At 43.0% G+C, this 15,345-nt stretch overlaps 1 protein-coding gene across 5 annotated transcripts in view; it reads right to left on the bottom strand.

The window, feature by feature from the left end:
• Positions 1–2,961: 2,961 nt before the first annotated feature.
• The window catches only part of LOC139344008 (RNA binding protein fox-1 homolog 3-like), a 349,683-nt gene continuing 337,299 nt past the window's right edge, over positions 2,962–15,345 (bottom strand). For all 5 annotated transcript variants that reach the window (XM_070981888.1, XM_070981891.1, XM_070981892.1 and 2 more), the window contains one exon: positions 2,962–7,822. In XM_070981888.1, the coding sequence (XP_070837989.1) occupies positions 7,820–7,822 (3 nt within the window). In that variant the 3' untranslated portion in view covers positions 2,962–7,819. The remainder of the gene's footprint in view (positions 7,823–15,345) is intronic.

Below are 15,345 nucleotides of genomic sequence, written 5' to 3'. Positions count from 1 at the left end.
GACATCAGACATGAATATTTGGAGGGTCTTAAAAGCAGTTTTCATCTGAAGCACAAACAAAGTAATGAAGTTACACTTGACCTACAAAATGCAGTGAAACGACCACAAGTACTGCAGTTTTAAAGCCTTTTTTAACAGTTTTTTTCTCATAATCAATCACTGGATTAATAAAAAAAAACTGCTGACAGACTCCTCGATAATGAAAATGATGGTTCATGCGACACTTATTTTTTGTTCATATATTTACTTCAATATTTGTGATAACGAGTATTTAAAATTACCAAAAAACGTCTTTTAAAAAAGGAAAGAATTAGGTAGAAAAATTAGAAATACATCATGTGTACTGTGTGAACATACATGTGAGAGACATGTTCAGATTAAATATGAATAGAGGCGTACACGCACACACGCACACACACACATGAAACAGTCACACACTGCAGCTCACATACAAACAGCAGCGGTGAAGACCCTCTCAGCCCCTCTCATGACAGCTCAGATTAATTAGCGTCATATAAATAATAAACTGAACTGTGTTATCAGCTGCTCTGGATTCACTCGTCATTTGGCTCATGAATCATCTTTGTTAATTTTATTTGCCACCAAAATTACACGAGGGAATCCTGCACCAACAGAATTGATGGCGTCCACAAATATCTGAGCCGTGTTTTCCTTTGACACCGACAGACTTGCCGTTTTGTCGGCCGCTCTCTGCTCTCTCTGCTAGATGTGCCGTGACTTGATATATTGGGTCTTTTAGCCCCCGCTTTGGCTCAAATCCAAGGCCCATTTGTACAGATGGGGTTTTACGTGGGCCATTTTAGCAAAGCACCCTCCCCATAAAGCCAAAGTGTCTCATCGCTTCATAATTGTGTGATTATGGTCAATTGCTGTGGTTGGGGTGACAGATTCTATTCGAGCCCAACAGATGCTTTTATCATATTTTAGATCCCCATTTGACCTTAATCAAGCGTTACATGTATGAATGAAAGGTGGAGATAATATTTCACTCCGGAGGTGGAGCAGGTGTCTGAGGGGAGCTGCTGCGACAGACACGGCGAGGCCGAAACACTCGTTAACAGACGAGCGCTGGCCAGAGCTGGAGACCCAGTGGATTATACAACTGCTGAGGCCTCCTGTAGAAGAGGATGAGACAGACAGACGGTGCCACCAAGTGGGAGTTAGGCGACATTACACTGCGTGGAAACCTGCTGCAGGTGTGAAGCAGAGTGCAGCAGCTGGCTTACACACACGTTCAAGTATTATTTCACTACATTGTATTTGTTGAACAGCATTTCTCCCTGTGTATGAAAGTCTTTGAGTCTTTTGTCCTTTTCCTGAAGACGTTCTGTGTGATTCTGCGGCTCAACAATCAACTCGATGACTCCTTTGATGCGAGCGAGCTCTGGGTTCACTGCGCCTCTGTGACAGAATCAGAACATCTGCACGAACCAGCAAACTGACTTCTGAAAAGATTCTTTTGTGTGTTTTGAAATATTTAAGCATCCTCAGAACAGTCAGACTGAATCTGCTTCATCTGTGCTTTTGATGGAAACTGCCGTCCCATGATGCAATGCGCAGATTGAGCGAGAAGGTGCTCACAGCTGGAAAGACTCTGCAGATCTTGTAAAGAGTTGAATCTTTGCTTTTGCATCTTTTCCTGTTTATGGCCAAACATGTTGGATTCTTGTGTTCTAGTCGTGCGACAGCTGTAATTCCTCACCGGGGGAGCTCTTCTCAGGGACCTTCTCTGTGTTTCCGCTGGAGGAACTTGGGACTAAATTTAGTGGAAACCAGAAATGCTGCAGTGCTGACTCACTGGTCAAACAGAAACCTCGCGGCTGCTGCAGCAGCATCTGCACAGTGTTCATCGATGCAGCCGGTGAACACTGCGCGCCGCACACCATTAACAATATGTGCTATTAGTTCGACTTCCTGGCTCCTGAAAACAGTGAGGAAGGAACGGAAGAGAAACCTTCCTCTGAACACTAAAGCAGAGAAAAACTCACTTTGGACAGACGCTGTGATTTTTCTGTTTCCTTCACGTCTGTTCATTACCTCCATTCAAAGAGTCGAAGTGGATGCACAGAACAGCATGTGACGTTGTTCTGGCTCCTTAGATCTGGATTTGTTTATTATTAGCATGTTATAATTGAGTAGGGTCACGTGTTGAAGCGGAGGTACCGTTCATGTGTACCAGGCTCGAACCAGGTGAGTCCTTCCTGTGGTGTACAGCAGATCTTTGGTCACTCTCAATGGGCAGACGTGTCCTGTGTTCAGTTTTTCCATTTTCAGTCTGAACCTTCGTGCCGTTCCGGGCTGATCCTGATTGTGATCGCTCAGTCAAAGCGATGAAAGAGGAGGAAAAAGCGTGATGTGAAAGGGTTTACGCTGAGGCCTCGGGCGAAGAGACGCCCGCTTTAAAGAGGAGAACATTCACCTGTCGCGCCGACCACACTGAGCACGTTTTGATGTGGCGTAGCAGCGACACAAATAACAACAGTGTTTTCTGTATTGTCAATTTTTCTTTCTTTTATTTTTGGCTGTGACGAAGAAAAAAAATCCCATCTCCTATTGTTTGTAGAGGCTCAAAGGATTAAACAGTCAGCAGTGATGGAGAGGCAGTGATCTTTGAAGTATTTACATTTGTGTTTTCGTCTCGTCTTCCCCCTGAAGGCGTGCGTCAGGATTCTTCCTCTCGCAGAGTTTGTCTTCGCTCCGGTTAGGTAAATGGCGGCCTCGGCGACAGACAGGCGCTCTCCATCTTGTAAACCCGGAGGGGTTTTGGCATAAGACAAATGGGTTTGGGAGCGTCACCCCTCCCCGTTCCACCTGGCTCATCTCATATGGTGTTGCAGTGATGTTGTGTCGTGGGATTTGTAGTCTTACCGCGAGTCCCAGTCCGGCTCGAGCGCCAAGCAACTCATCACTCACCACAAAACAGCACCGGGACACCGAGGCTCAAGTAGACAAGTTTATTAATGATAATAATGAGGATGATGAGGATGATGATAATATTAATAATTAGTCATAATTATAATAACGTTAATGTCATAATAAATAGAACTCTTCATCTGAAGCACGTAAAGAGAAGCATACAGAAAGAGAAAAAACAAAAACACAAAGTTCAGAGTACAGAGCCAGAGGAGGGGGCAGGGACTTCTAGACATTTTTTTAACCTTTCAATATATCCATTTAATTTTTTAACATTTTTAAACTTTATTTAACTGGAACATTTACAAAAAGGAGAAAGAGATAGATTTTAAAAAATCCTTATAAATAAATTTTGTCATTATTAGAACAAAATACAAGATTTCGGGGAGTCAGAGGATGTAGTTTTTTTTTGTTTTTTTTTTTCCCCCTGAAAGGACGGCTGGGGGAGAAGGGGACGGGGGGGGGGGGTGAGGGTTATTATGTACAGAACACCAGGAATACAAAAGGGGCCGGTCAACTCACATACTAGAAGGCTATGGGGGAGTTGGGGCGGTGGGAGGAGGGTCTCGTACGGGGCGGGTGCGTCGGGGTCAGGGGGGAGGCGGGAGGACTCTCGGAGGGGACATCCTGCTAGTGTCACAGCTCAAGCAGTTGTGCTCAGGAAGATCAGGACCAGTTCGTTATACTGAAGGCATCTGAAGGAAGGAAGGGAGGGTCGCTTTAGCCCCGCCCCCCGCTTCATCCCGCCGCCGAGGCGCAGGCTGGAGTTCAAACACAGGCGAGCGGTTCAGGCGGAGCGTCTCCGGACGCAGAAATAAACTCACGGGTCGAGTTAAAGGAGACGAGCAGAGACGAAGAAACCACCACAGATCATGAGAAAAAAAGCCAAAATAAACGTGATTGGTTTTTGAACCCATACCTGACCACTGATGCTAGTATGGCTACTAACATGGAAGACCAGCCAGACCAACTCGCTAACTCAACGTCCCGCCAATAAATATTCTCAAAGGATAACGTGACGTGAAACAGGTTCACGCCGAACGCACAGAAAACTCACAGCCAATAAAATCTCAGGTGCCTTTTAACTGATTATTCAACCACAGCTCCCACAAAGCCTCATGGGAGCTGTAGTTGTGTGATTTATGAAAATACACTGAAAAGTACTAGAACAGGAAGTAACGTGTAATTACTGCAGCATTAAAGTGGATAAACAACACAGCCAAGTATTTAAAGTTAGTAAGCGTTGGCTGTCGCTCAGTTATCGACACATATTGTTTTACTTGTTAAATAACCAAATAACTGTGTTTTCAAAACAAACTAAACAGGAAGTGATGTACTGATGTTGCATTGCGTGTCCTGTCTTGCATGTTTAGTGCTGAACTTCGTTGTTTTCATTGTGAAATGCTAAATAAGCACAGGCTAACGTCAGTACAACACTTACAATGGCAACACTGTACACTACCTCTCACTACTACTGGTACTACTAATAATACTTTACTGACTAATAGTACTAACATGTAACACGTAAAGACATTTTCCTTCATCACCATGAACACACACTTTATCTGGACTCACACACACACCGTCCTGCTGCCCCAAAGACTCACGACAGTAAAGTTTTTTTAAAAAGTGAAACTATACGTTTGTGATTTATACAAATTTACATCTTCAGCGGGAACCAATCGGCTACAGACAGGAAGTCAGAACTATCGAGACAGACTAACACAGTGTTGGTTTTGGTCTTTTCATGGATTTGTTGACGAGGAGAAAAAGAACAGCGCCAGCCTTATTGCCAAAGAGTGTATGAACGACAAGCTAACTAGAATAAACAGACGACAGCGGTGCCTCCCAGAAACGCGCCTATCCCGTGTGACATCATATTTGTTTTGTTGCAAAGTGCATAGATCAGTCAGTGGACGAAATCAGATCACGTGACCAAACCTGAACGTTAGTAAGCCAAAAACAAAGACTGTGGTTCTTCGTCTCTGTCGGTTAACTCGACCGGACTTTCCGCTTCCGGAGTGGCTCCGCCTCGCAGGAAGTCCCCGCCAAAGTAAAACTCCAACCTGCTCCTGAGTCGTATCTGACCCGCCACAAATCTGTAGCGCTGCAAGTAGGCCAGATGAATCATGTGACTCTCAGAAACAAACCTACAGGTATAAAAATGCTAAGCCTGCATATGATCGCTGCATGGGAGAACAAATGACCGACTTTACCCCAATTAGACTTCACAACAGTTAGTTGCCATGATATAGATACTCTTTGTAATATATGAGAAGCTGTCTACAGATGAACAGAGGTCGCGTGGGTAGGAGCCCTGATTCAGAACAAGTTTTTTTTAACCTGAAATAAGATGAAGTTAATCAAGAAGTGTGAGGTGAGATTTACTGTACAGGATATTAACAGTACACACTGTAGTTTTGTACAGGAAGTCAGGAGCTTAACCGAGTCGTACCCTCTTGGAACAATTCAAACAAAACCACTACTAACTAAGTAGTGTACCCTGAACTCTCAAACAAAGTTGTGCTTCACCCGAACCTGCTCGCCTCTGATAATAAAGTTTCTTCTCAGGGCCAGCAGGTTATTTCCAATATGCAGTAAAATCGCCCGCCCACCAGGGTCAGCACGAGAACAGCAGTTCATAAACTGAGGCTGCTGCAGGAAGCCGGGCTTCATCAGCAGGGCTCGTTATATTAGCAGAGCAGCGAGCTCTTCCTCAGCAGTGATGAGCGAATGAAATCTGGGTCACGTCAATACACATCCGGGCTCCGCCGTCATCACACAGCCTCGCTGTCTCCTGATCAAAGAGCGCTGAGACTGTGTGTTCAAATCATACTTTGGTTCAAGTAAGAAAAGAAAAATCAATATTCATAAACTTTTTATCTGACACCCACAACACCTTGCGCTAATTAGCAAGTCTTCCCAGCTCCAATGAAGGGCCAAAATTACTGCAGCTGTGATTCTTCCTGAAGTGTCTGTCGGGTGAAAACAGGATGTGATGTTTTGCATTTAATGGGGCAAAGATGTGGCATTGTGTGTAACTGCATGTGTCGTCAATCTGTGAGTATCTGCGCAGTGTGTGTGTGTGCGCGTGTGTGCCTGTGTTTGTGTGGTAAAGGGGGGGTTTCGGGGGAGATCAGTTCACACTATCACCATCACACTTTCAATCATATAACACATGATCACATGTTACAGTAAATATCAGGGACATATTTAGCTGGAGGGGGTACTGATATCTATGTTAGGGGGCCAGAGGCTTTCCTGCCCACCCCCTCTACTCCCTGACATCACCACAGCCCATATAATAGATATGTATATATATTTATATACAGAAAAAGAATACATACTTATTGGACACCCTAGACATTAATGTACATTCAAAGAACTGAACCAACATTCTTGTTTAAACACGTTTACAGTGACTCTCCTGATATAAAGAATTAAGGTTTCGCTTCCACCAAAATTAAACTTTTTTTTTTTCATCTTTAAAAGTTTTCAGTGCTGCAAAAAAGAAAACAACAAAACAAAACAAAGAAAACCCACACAAATATTCTCAGAATACATTGACAAAGGAAAATGACATATTTTAGCCCTCGTTCCTTGTTACCGTTGGATGGGCACTACTGTAGTTCTATAATGTTTTATCTAGCGACATAGTCTGTATGCCTCAGGCTTGTGTTTTGGTTATGCACCTGCTGATGTAGTACAATGGGATTATTCGATTATAATTCAATTTGTTACATGGACGTTGATGAGTTATTCTCGTCAGGTGGAAACGTGCATCCTTGGTAGTTGTACGCACCTTATCATCGCGTTGGTCTGATAGTTTGTCCGTCGGTGCAGAGCGACACAAAGGCTTGGGCTCGGAGTCTGGCAGGTGAGTAAAGTCGGCGACTTTTGCGCCATTTTCTCTAACTAGTCCTCAGTCATTGACCTCTGCTGGGGCGTGGAGAGGGGCAGACCGGGGAGGCTCGGCTTTATACCGTCTCACCGTCCCGCCGTGGCACACCCCCCCACTCCCCAACGCTGTAAACCAGTGACGCTGCCCATTGGGGAGGGCGGGGATGCCCAATGGTGCTGCCAGGAGAAAGTGACATCACGACAGTATCCACGGGGGACGCTGCTAACAGTAGGCGCTGCCGGTCAGTGACACCGCAACAAGGAGGAAGGAGCGACATCGCCGGCCCAAAAAGGAAGGAAGGAAGTGAGGAAGGAGGTCGGGGAGGTTGGAAGGAAGAAGGCGGAGCACCGAGACCAGGAGGCTGACCTTTGACTCCGCCCACAGGAAGTACAGCGTAGAAAGTGCTTCTGCCTGGATGCCGAGCTCTCCCTGCCACCTTTCTGTTTATGTTTTTTGTTTACGCGACCTCGGCGACAGAGCAGTGTGCCATAGAGAGAGGAGGGGGGGTGGGCGAAGGGGTGTGGGGGGGGGGTCTGTCCTCCCTCCTCCTTCCTGCATACCACAGAATCAGCATCAAGGGCCAACTGTTCATCTCCCTTACCAAAAAACATAAAAACAGATTTGTACATATATACTGCTTTATACACACTTTTTACCATTGTAAATCACAAAAGTATAGAAAAATAAAATGTTTTATAATAACGGGACACTTTTCATTCTCTCTCTGTCTTTTTCTACCCGGCAAAAAGGTGGTCCCTGGTGGAAACTGGCTCACTCCGTCTGTCAAGTTTGTGGCTGGTTTGACACCGCTGCCGCGGCGCCACTTTGTACGCCTCCCGTCTTCCCTCGCCAGCCTCAGTAGAGGGACTCCTTCTCGTCTTCTTCTTCTTCTTCTTGTGTTATTTTCTTAAAGCTAGTTCTCCTCTCTTCGTTGTTTTCATCTGTGATGTCCATCAATACTGAGTACAGCTCTTCCTTTTGTATTTACTGGAAACAGGGGAGAAAAGTGGGGAGACTGGTAAATATGCAGAAGGTTATGTTTGGGATAGGCATACATAATGAGAGGTGCTATGTGAAGTCAGTGTGGAGCAGCTCAGTGCAACTTTATTCCTCTCTGAGTAACTTTTTAGGAGTCGCAGAAAGTATTGGCTGGAAAATAGCTCTTTGAAAAAAAAAAAAGAGGAGTAAACATATGGGATAATGTATGGAATAAACAACACACGCTTCCTTTAAAGTCCTCCCACCCCAGCATCATTTCCACATAATCTACACTGTTCCAAGGAGGAAAAGTTCACAATGTAAGGTTAACACGCAGCGTCGCAGTCAGAACAGCTGAAAGGAAACAACGCTCAAAACTCAACTGCAGAAAGTTTGAGAGCAGAGAGACAACAGCTTCATTCACTTTTCATCCGTTCTTGTAATGTGGCATAAAAGAAGCGGGAGCAGAGGCCTCACGCCTGCCAAAACGAGTGCTACCGCTCTCTCCAGAATAAAGATCAGAGTGCGCTGTAATCATACGAGTGGAGATCGGCAGTTTGGCAGTGCAAAGTGAAAAGTCTTTGTGTAATGGGGCTGGATGGAAGCGGAGCAGGGAGGGTGGAGCGCGTGGGTGTCGGGGGCAGGCGAGGCAAGGCGAGTGTCCCAGGACCCTCGTCATGACAGATGCTCGCTAATTCGCAGTGATCTTCAGCGGCTCCGTGGAGCTTCTGAGAAAAAAATAAAGAAATGAAAGAAGACGAGACTTTAATTTGGAAACGCCTTTGTAGTGCGTAGCTCCCTCCTCCACCCCCACCAACCTCCGATCCGGAGAGACAAACAGTCAAACAAGTGGCGTGCTCAATCAGCATCCACCCCGCCTCCCTTTGCATCTGTCTCTTCACATGGAGGAGCTGGCCTGAGCCTCAGCGCCTCCCCTATCCATCCTATAGCTCAGATTTACCGAGCGCTCGCTGGGGACCCACCATACCAAAATATCCACATGCAGTCTTATAGCTCAGCGGGGAGGGAGCACAATAGCACCGGAGCTACATATAGTCCTCACTGACAGGCAGCCCAGAACTGAAAGGGCTGCAGAGACAAATATATTAATCACCCACGGACCTGAAGGATTCAGAGGGTGGTTACTTCAGGTATTAGAGCCGCTGCTTCTTTGACTCATAGTTTGTTAAAACAAACTTTATATTTAGCAGTTAAAACTTCAGCCCGTTAAAGCGTCAGTCCACCCAGATTACAAAAAGATGCTTTGTCTGCGTAGACCTAGAAAACCGAGCCGTACGCAAAGTTCCAGGTTCTGAGATACGAGTATCTGGCTTTCCACCACAAAACAGTGGTGCTGCTCGCAGCATTTAGGAAATGTCTGAAAGTGATGGCTGAGAGTTCAACACGCTGCAGCCTAACTACAACAGCGTAGCCATTTTGTTTCCACGTCATTATTGACGTCGTGGTCGTGTTAGCCTTTCCCTGCGTCTGTCTTTATTCATGAGGAACGGGATTTCTTTGCGCAGTTGTGTTGATCTGATCGTATTTCTGAGCATCTTTCTGTCATTATTCCATTAATGATTATCCCATCTGCAAACGAAGTTCTGATTGTTCGATTTTTTCAAAGAAAGGACCGGTTTGACAGTCTGATAAAGCCGAAAAGTGCTGCAAATACAAAAACACTGTGAGTAAAACGAATGAAGTCATGAGAATTTATCAGAAGGTTGTCGCTCAACACGAAGCTAATATCTCACATCACATTTGCAGAACGTTTCTTTGCATGTCTGTCGTCAAAGTGCTGAATATTTCTGAATTTGCAGTCTTTTTTCCTCAATGCTTTCTTCATGCTTTTTTTTAAGTTGCATTGTGTTGAATCTCTATCAGCAGCTTTCTGTGGTAGAGCTGCAGAGGACCAAATATCACTGCTGACGAAGCTTTGAGCATCTGTCTGACGTCATATTTTTCGACGTCATCGACTAAAAAAGCAAAAACAAAATCCGCAGTTCGATTAAAGTGATTAATCTTTTTTTAGTTACATTTTATTAAAAGTTTTTTTATATATCTCAACAAAAATATGTTAGCATAACTGGCGCCGCGCTTTTTTTGGGATCATCGTCATCAATCTTAAAAAGCTTCTGAACTGACATCTTTCTGCAGCTGTTGGTTTCAAAGTAATGAATTTTTAATTTTATTTTTGTAATGACTTTAGTTGTGTCCTCGAGCAGTGTTGGAGCTGAAATAGATTTTTTGTTATTGCTGTTGTATAAACGTAATTTATGGCGCTGTGCTGCTCGACAGACTCGTTAATAAGGTGCAGGCCTCACTTTGTGAACGGCAAGCAAAGGGCAAAGAGCAAAGGAAATTTGACTTTTGGACTTCTGGAGGCTCAGGAATCTGATATAACAATCATATAATAGTCATATTAGTGCAGCCAATCATTCCTCTGCAACTGTGCAGAACCGCCAGGTTTATACAGAAAGAGCAGACGTGCAAAGAAGCTGCGCAGCTTTCGAAAGTTGATTTACGATCTGAATGTCGACGTTAAGAATGAATGAAGCGTTCGGTTCAGCCGTAACGAGGAAATAATCAATCTGCACACATCCCACAAAAAAACAACAAAAAACAAAATCAGATGATGATGAAAAACCTTTTCACAACAACACCAACAACATCCATGTGTGAAGGCAGACATAATGTTCTTATAACTGCTTTATTCTGACACTCAAAACAATCAGAGAGTACTTATATGTCACATGTTGACAACAAAAATAATTCATGAATAAAGAAAAAAAGTCATAATAGTTATACTTTTACCTATGAAATTAATCCAAAAGAAGGTTACTTTACACCTGTCAGACAATATATTCTCATGATAGAAAGTACATACAATTCAAGAACAAGTTCAGCTGAATTGAAAATACACAGATAACCCCACTTCATATAGGAATACATATAAAACAGTTACTCAGAGAATTGCGATATACTGTGTGTGTATATACATTTAAATGTATTTACATGTACTGTAACTTTTTTGCTTGGTTCTCTTTTGTACAAATCTTTTAGGTGGATTAATAAATGCACCTGCCAGCTTATCAGGGCTTAGTGAATACTTGTATTAAATAGAAATGATGGATAAAGAGTGTTTTTATGTAAACATATCTCAATACGACTATCAATAAGTACGAACAGATTTTTGGATCAAATAGAGGTCTGCTTGCATATTAAGCTGGTTATGGAATACAACAAAAGCAAACTCAACCAAAAAATATCAAAGTTTTTGTTTTATAAATTCACATTTAAATTACTTTTGACTTACTGTAAGCATAATTAAACGGCTCAGACCTCCACAATACTGACCACCAGTTATTTACATGTGATGTCTTGAACATTTAAGCCTTGATAAGCTGACACTAGAACAGTTAAACAATGCTAATTTGAACTTTTTCTGTAAACTGTAGACAAACCCGTGCAGACTGATAGGAGCGATGGCGACACTCAGGGCGTCCCTGCAGTAACATGACAGAGGAAATGAAACTCATCATGATGGACCCTCATGGGCAGATATTTGTTGGGATAACGTAAAATCTATCAGTATAATGTCTCCCTTCACGTTGAGCAGCTGACCAGCAGTTCTTTAAACAGGAAGTACTGCTGCAGACGGTCGTCATGTTTGGGAATAATAATCAGGAGGTTAACGAGGAGCTGATGGAGCCGCAATGACTCAAAGCAAAGCGGCGTCAGCCAAACTGCAGTGTATGAATTACACGTCATCTGGACAAACGATTAGCGATCTGAAGCTGGAACTGATAAACAAGGACAAACTAATGAAGCTACTTATGCTGACGACTTGAGAGAAGACCAATCTGCCACTGAGGGCCTTTTTTCTGTTTCCAGAAGAATTCATGGCACCATCAAAGTGACGCGAAAACACCAGCTGACGTCGGCTGTTCAACATTTTCTCACCAAATGAGTAAAATATGAGAGCACAAAATACTTTAGGTGCTATTTTGTTTTTTTTGCACATGAATTTGGGCTTTGAATTAATGTCTCAGTGATTAGATTTTGACTGCAGATGTGTGGATCTGTCTCCGAACTCTTAAAATGATGTAATATATTCTTAATTTAACACGACACGCTGTTAATTTGTGAGCATGAAATTGTTGAGTAAGCAGTTCATATTAGTTATTTTCTGTGGAACGACTCATTATTTAAAACTGTGCGTCAGTCCTGCGATAAAGTCTTCTGTCATGTTTGAGATCGATCGTTTCTGCTCTTTTGCATCCTGTTCATATGTTCACAAGGTGGCCAAAAAATTAGGAACACCTTTGTTGTTTTGTTTGTGAAAGCATCGTTATGTGCGCCTGCTTTGCTCTCATACTAGTTAAGGAGACAAAATAGGTCAAACTCCCAAAAAGTCACTGCATTTTACCAGTCAATAAAAAGAAAGGTTCAAGTTATTGATGAAGTTTGGTGCCACTGATGCGTTTGAGGTCAGAGTTAAACTACTGTGATGTTATTACAGGGACTCAGAGTGAAGTCATGTAAACTGTTAGCTTACTGCAAACTACAGTATGTTAGCAAACTGCATTCACTTCCTCTGTCTTCTCTCTCTCTCTCTCTCTCTCTCTCTTACACACACACTCACACACACACACACACACACACACACACACACACTCTAATGCATATATAATATATATATATATATATAGCACATAGGCAGACACATTCAGGTCAGTAAACAAAAGAAATCTATCTCATTCCAGTCTAGCTTACTAATAGTGGTCACTAACTGAACACCCACACGTGAACTCTGCTGCAGAGTTCAGACGACAAACTCCTACAAATGCACAAACCAGTTCTCCTGTTTGAAAATGGTAAAAATAATACTCAAAGTCCGTTTCGACTCATATAAAAACCCCAAATGGTGCGTACGTACTAGCATATAAAAGGAAGAACAACGTTTGTTTACCCACATAAAGATCTTCTTTGACTCATGAGATAATGGGTTAATTTTCTTTTTTCATATACAACATTACTCTATATCATCTTAACATCTCGACTAAACATAACTAGCTGTTTATGATACTTTATAAATATGTTACATCTCGGAAAGTATTGAAAAACCAAAAAACAAAGTGCAACAAACAGATTTTTTTCTTTTGAGACCACAAACACTTCTGTGAGTACATATAAATTAAATATTATTGGCATTAGCTTTGAGTTGTGTTTCCGTAGCTGCGCTGAAATCGTGACAGCTAGCCGGAGCTACACAGAGATTCTCTTTTCAATTCACCTCACGTTGCACACAGTTGTAATAGAAGCCAATGCAACCACTGTATGTGGACTAAGAGGCGAGCACTGCTGCACTCTACACACATTTACACTGCCTCTAACTCCTGGGTGCTTTTATATAATAAATCTTACTGTATTTGTGTGTGTGTGTGTGTGTGTGTGTGTGTGTGTGTGTGTGTGTGTGTATACAGTTGAAATGTTTTATACAGTATATGTCTACATATATATATAATACAGTAGCTTTAATAAAGAACAACAGTACAGTCTTATTTTATCAACCTCTCCTGGGGTCTCTGCTTCAACAGAAATCAAAAATCAGCTCTTCTAGAAAGCCGCGTTGCAAAGAGGCCAAACCTGCTGGTTGTGTTAGAAATGAAACTGTCCTGCCTGCTGAGGAGTGAATAGCACTGTATTCTAGTTTGTGAGTTTCAGTTAGCTTATCCTGAGGTAAAACATTTTGTGCAATGCTTAAAAAGAGACCGGTGACTCGCAGCAGAGCAGCCCTCTGTCGGGCTCGCCCAGCTCGGTGCTGTGTCGTTACTGTGTGTGAGTCCATGTGGAAAATGTGTTACGGTGCACCTCGAGTGCAGTTCGTCTGCCGTGGTGTATCAGTGAGGATATGCAGCCGTGTCTTCTGCAAATCGAGGTAATATGCAACTGTTTGCGTTGAGCAGTCACACTTTGGGGAACAGCAGACGCACAGAGATGCCTGTGCGCTGCGACGCAGCGTTTCCATTTGCCGATCGGCCTTTTAGTTCATTAATGTCAAAGGAAATCGTTCAGAATGGAGGAATTCATGATGGAGGCCGTCGGGACTCGTCTTCAGATTCAGTTTGTTTGGTTCAACCAACAAACCAAAACCAAAGAGATTCAGTTTAGAATAATGTAAAACAACTTCTGGGTGTGATTGTGATTGGTCGATTATCAAAACTGTAACTGTCTTACGATCGACCAATCGGCTAAGTGACTAATCCAGAACAACAGTCTTGTCATAAATCCTATTTACAAGCTACAGTCTCTGCTGAGAAGTTAATTTGTCCCGATGTTCCATTGGCATGCATTATATTCTATTTACTTCCAGTATGATGCATTCCAGTACAACAACATCACAGCAGAGCTACAAAATGAACGAGTCGACGCACAACGACCAACACAATATCTAAACTTTAAAATAGATTATTTCTGCAAAGTTTTCAAGCTTTATAAAGTCTAGAAATTTTCTGAAAGCATGTGTTACAAACTGGGGTTTAAAAGAGGTCCAGTGAAAGATGAGGTCCTTTAGAGTAAAGCCACAGAAAAACTGCTGGTCCCATGTTCATGAAACCTAGTGGAAGGGGGGTATCATGGGCCAAAGAGGGACCCATTAAATTCTGGAGCAGATCCAAATCAAGGGGCAGATACAGGAATTATTTTTCATTTTCATTAACATTGAGAGATTGGTCATTTGGCCTTGGCTGAATAAATGCCAACATCTTAAAATCCAGACGATGCTGATGTTCAATAGCAACTGAACAGCCAATTGTAGAAGTACGAAGACGCCCAATCACAGTCCACATTCACGAGTACCAGTAAGACTCATCTAACCTCAGGTGTAAATACACGCGTGTCATATAACTAATTCCCCTCTTACTCACAACCAAATATGAAATTCTAATCATTTTGGAAATATTCTGTATCTAGACATATATCATGGTTGCAGTTGCAGATTTGCATATCATATGAGTGGACTGTTGGCCCGCCCTTATAGTTTGGTCTGTATTCTGCTGCAACATATCACTGCCACCTGCTAGCATTAGCGAAGAAGCTAACCAGAGCTACTGATGGCAAACGCTCACCCCCCTCCTATTTACCTTTGGCTATACTTTTGGCTGAAGTGCTACACGATTTTGTCCCTGAACGCCACCCGGCCAGCGTCACATGTCCCCCTTCAACACGGCCGCTCGTGCAGAATAGTTGCATATAAACGTACAGGGATTTGCAGGAGACTGGGCTGGAGTGTGAGCATTGTGAGTCCAAGACAGAAATCTGACCTTCATGACCCTTTTCTCTGCATGCTGTCATACCACATAATACAGCTTGTAACGCTCCACTGCAAGTGCACAACAGTAGGACTCCAATGTTTAAAGAAAACAAAAGCAATCAGAGCAGCGCCGTCTTTGAGCTAAGAATCACCAAGGCATGTTCAGCGTCAGCGCGTGGACTGAGCTGCACTCCTGCATGTTAAATGGAAGGTAAAG

The sequence above is a fragment of the Chaetodon trifascialis genome, chromosome 15 (genome assembly GCF_039877785.1).
Source record: "Chaetodon trifascialis isolate fChaTrf1 chromosome 15, fChaTrf1.hap1, whole genome shotgun sequence".
Lineage (NCBI taxonomy): Eukaryota > Metazoa > Chordata > Actinopteri > Chaetodontiformes > Chaetodontidae > Chaetodon > Chaetodon trifascialis.
This window is presented reverse-complemented; position numbering and strand designations above follow the sequence as displayed.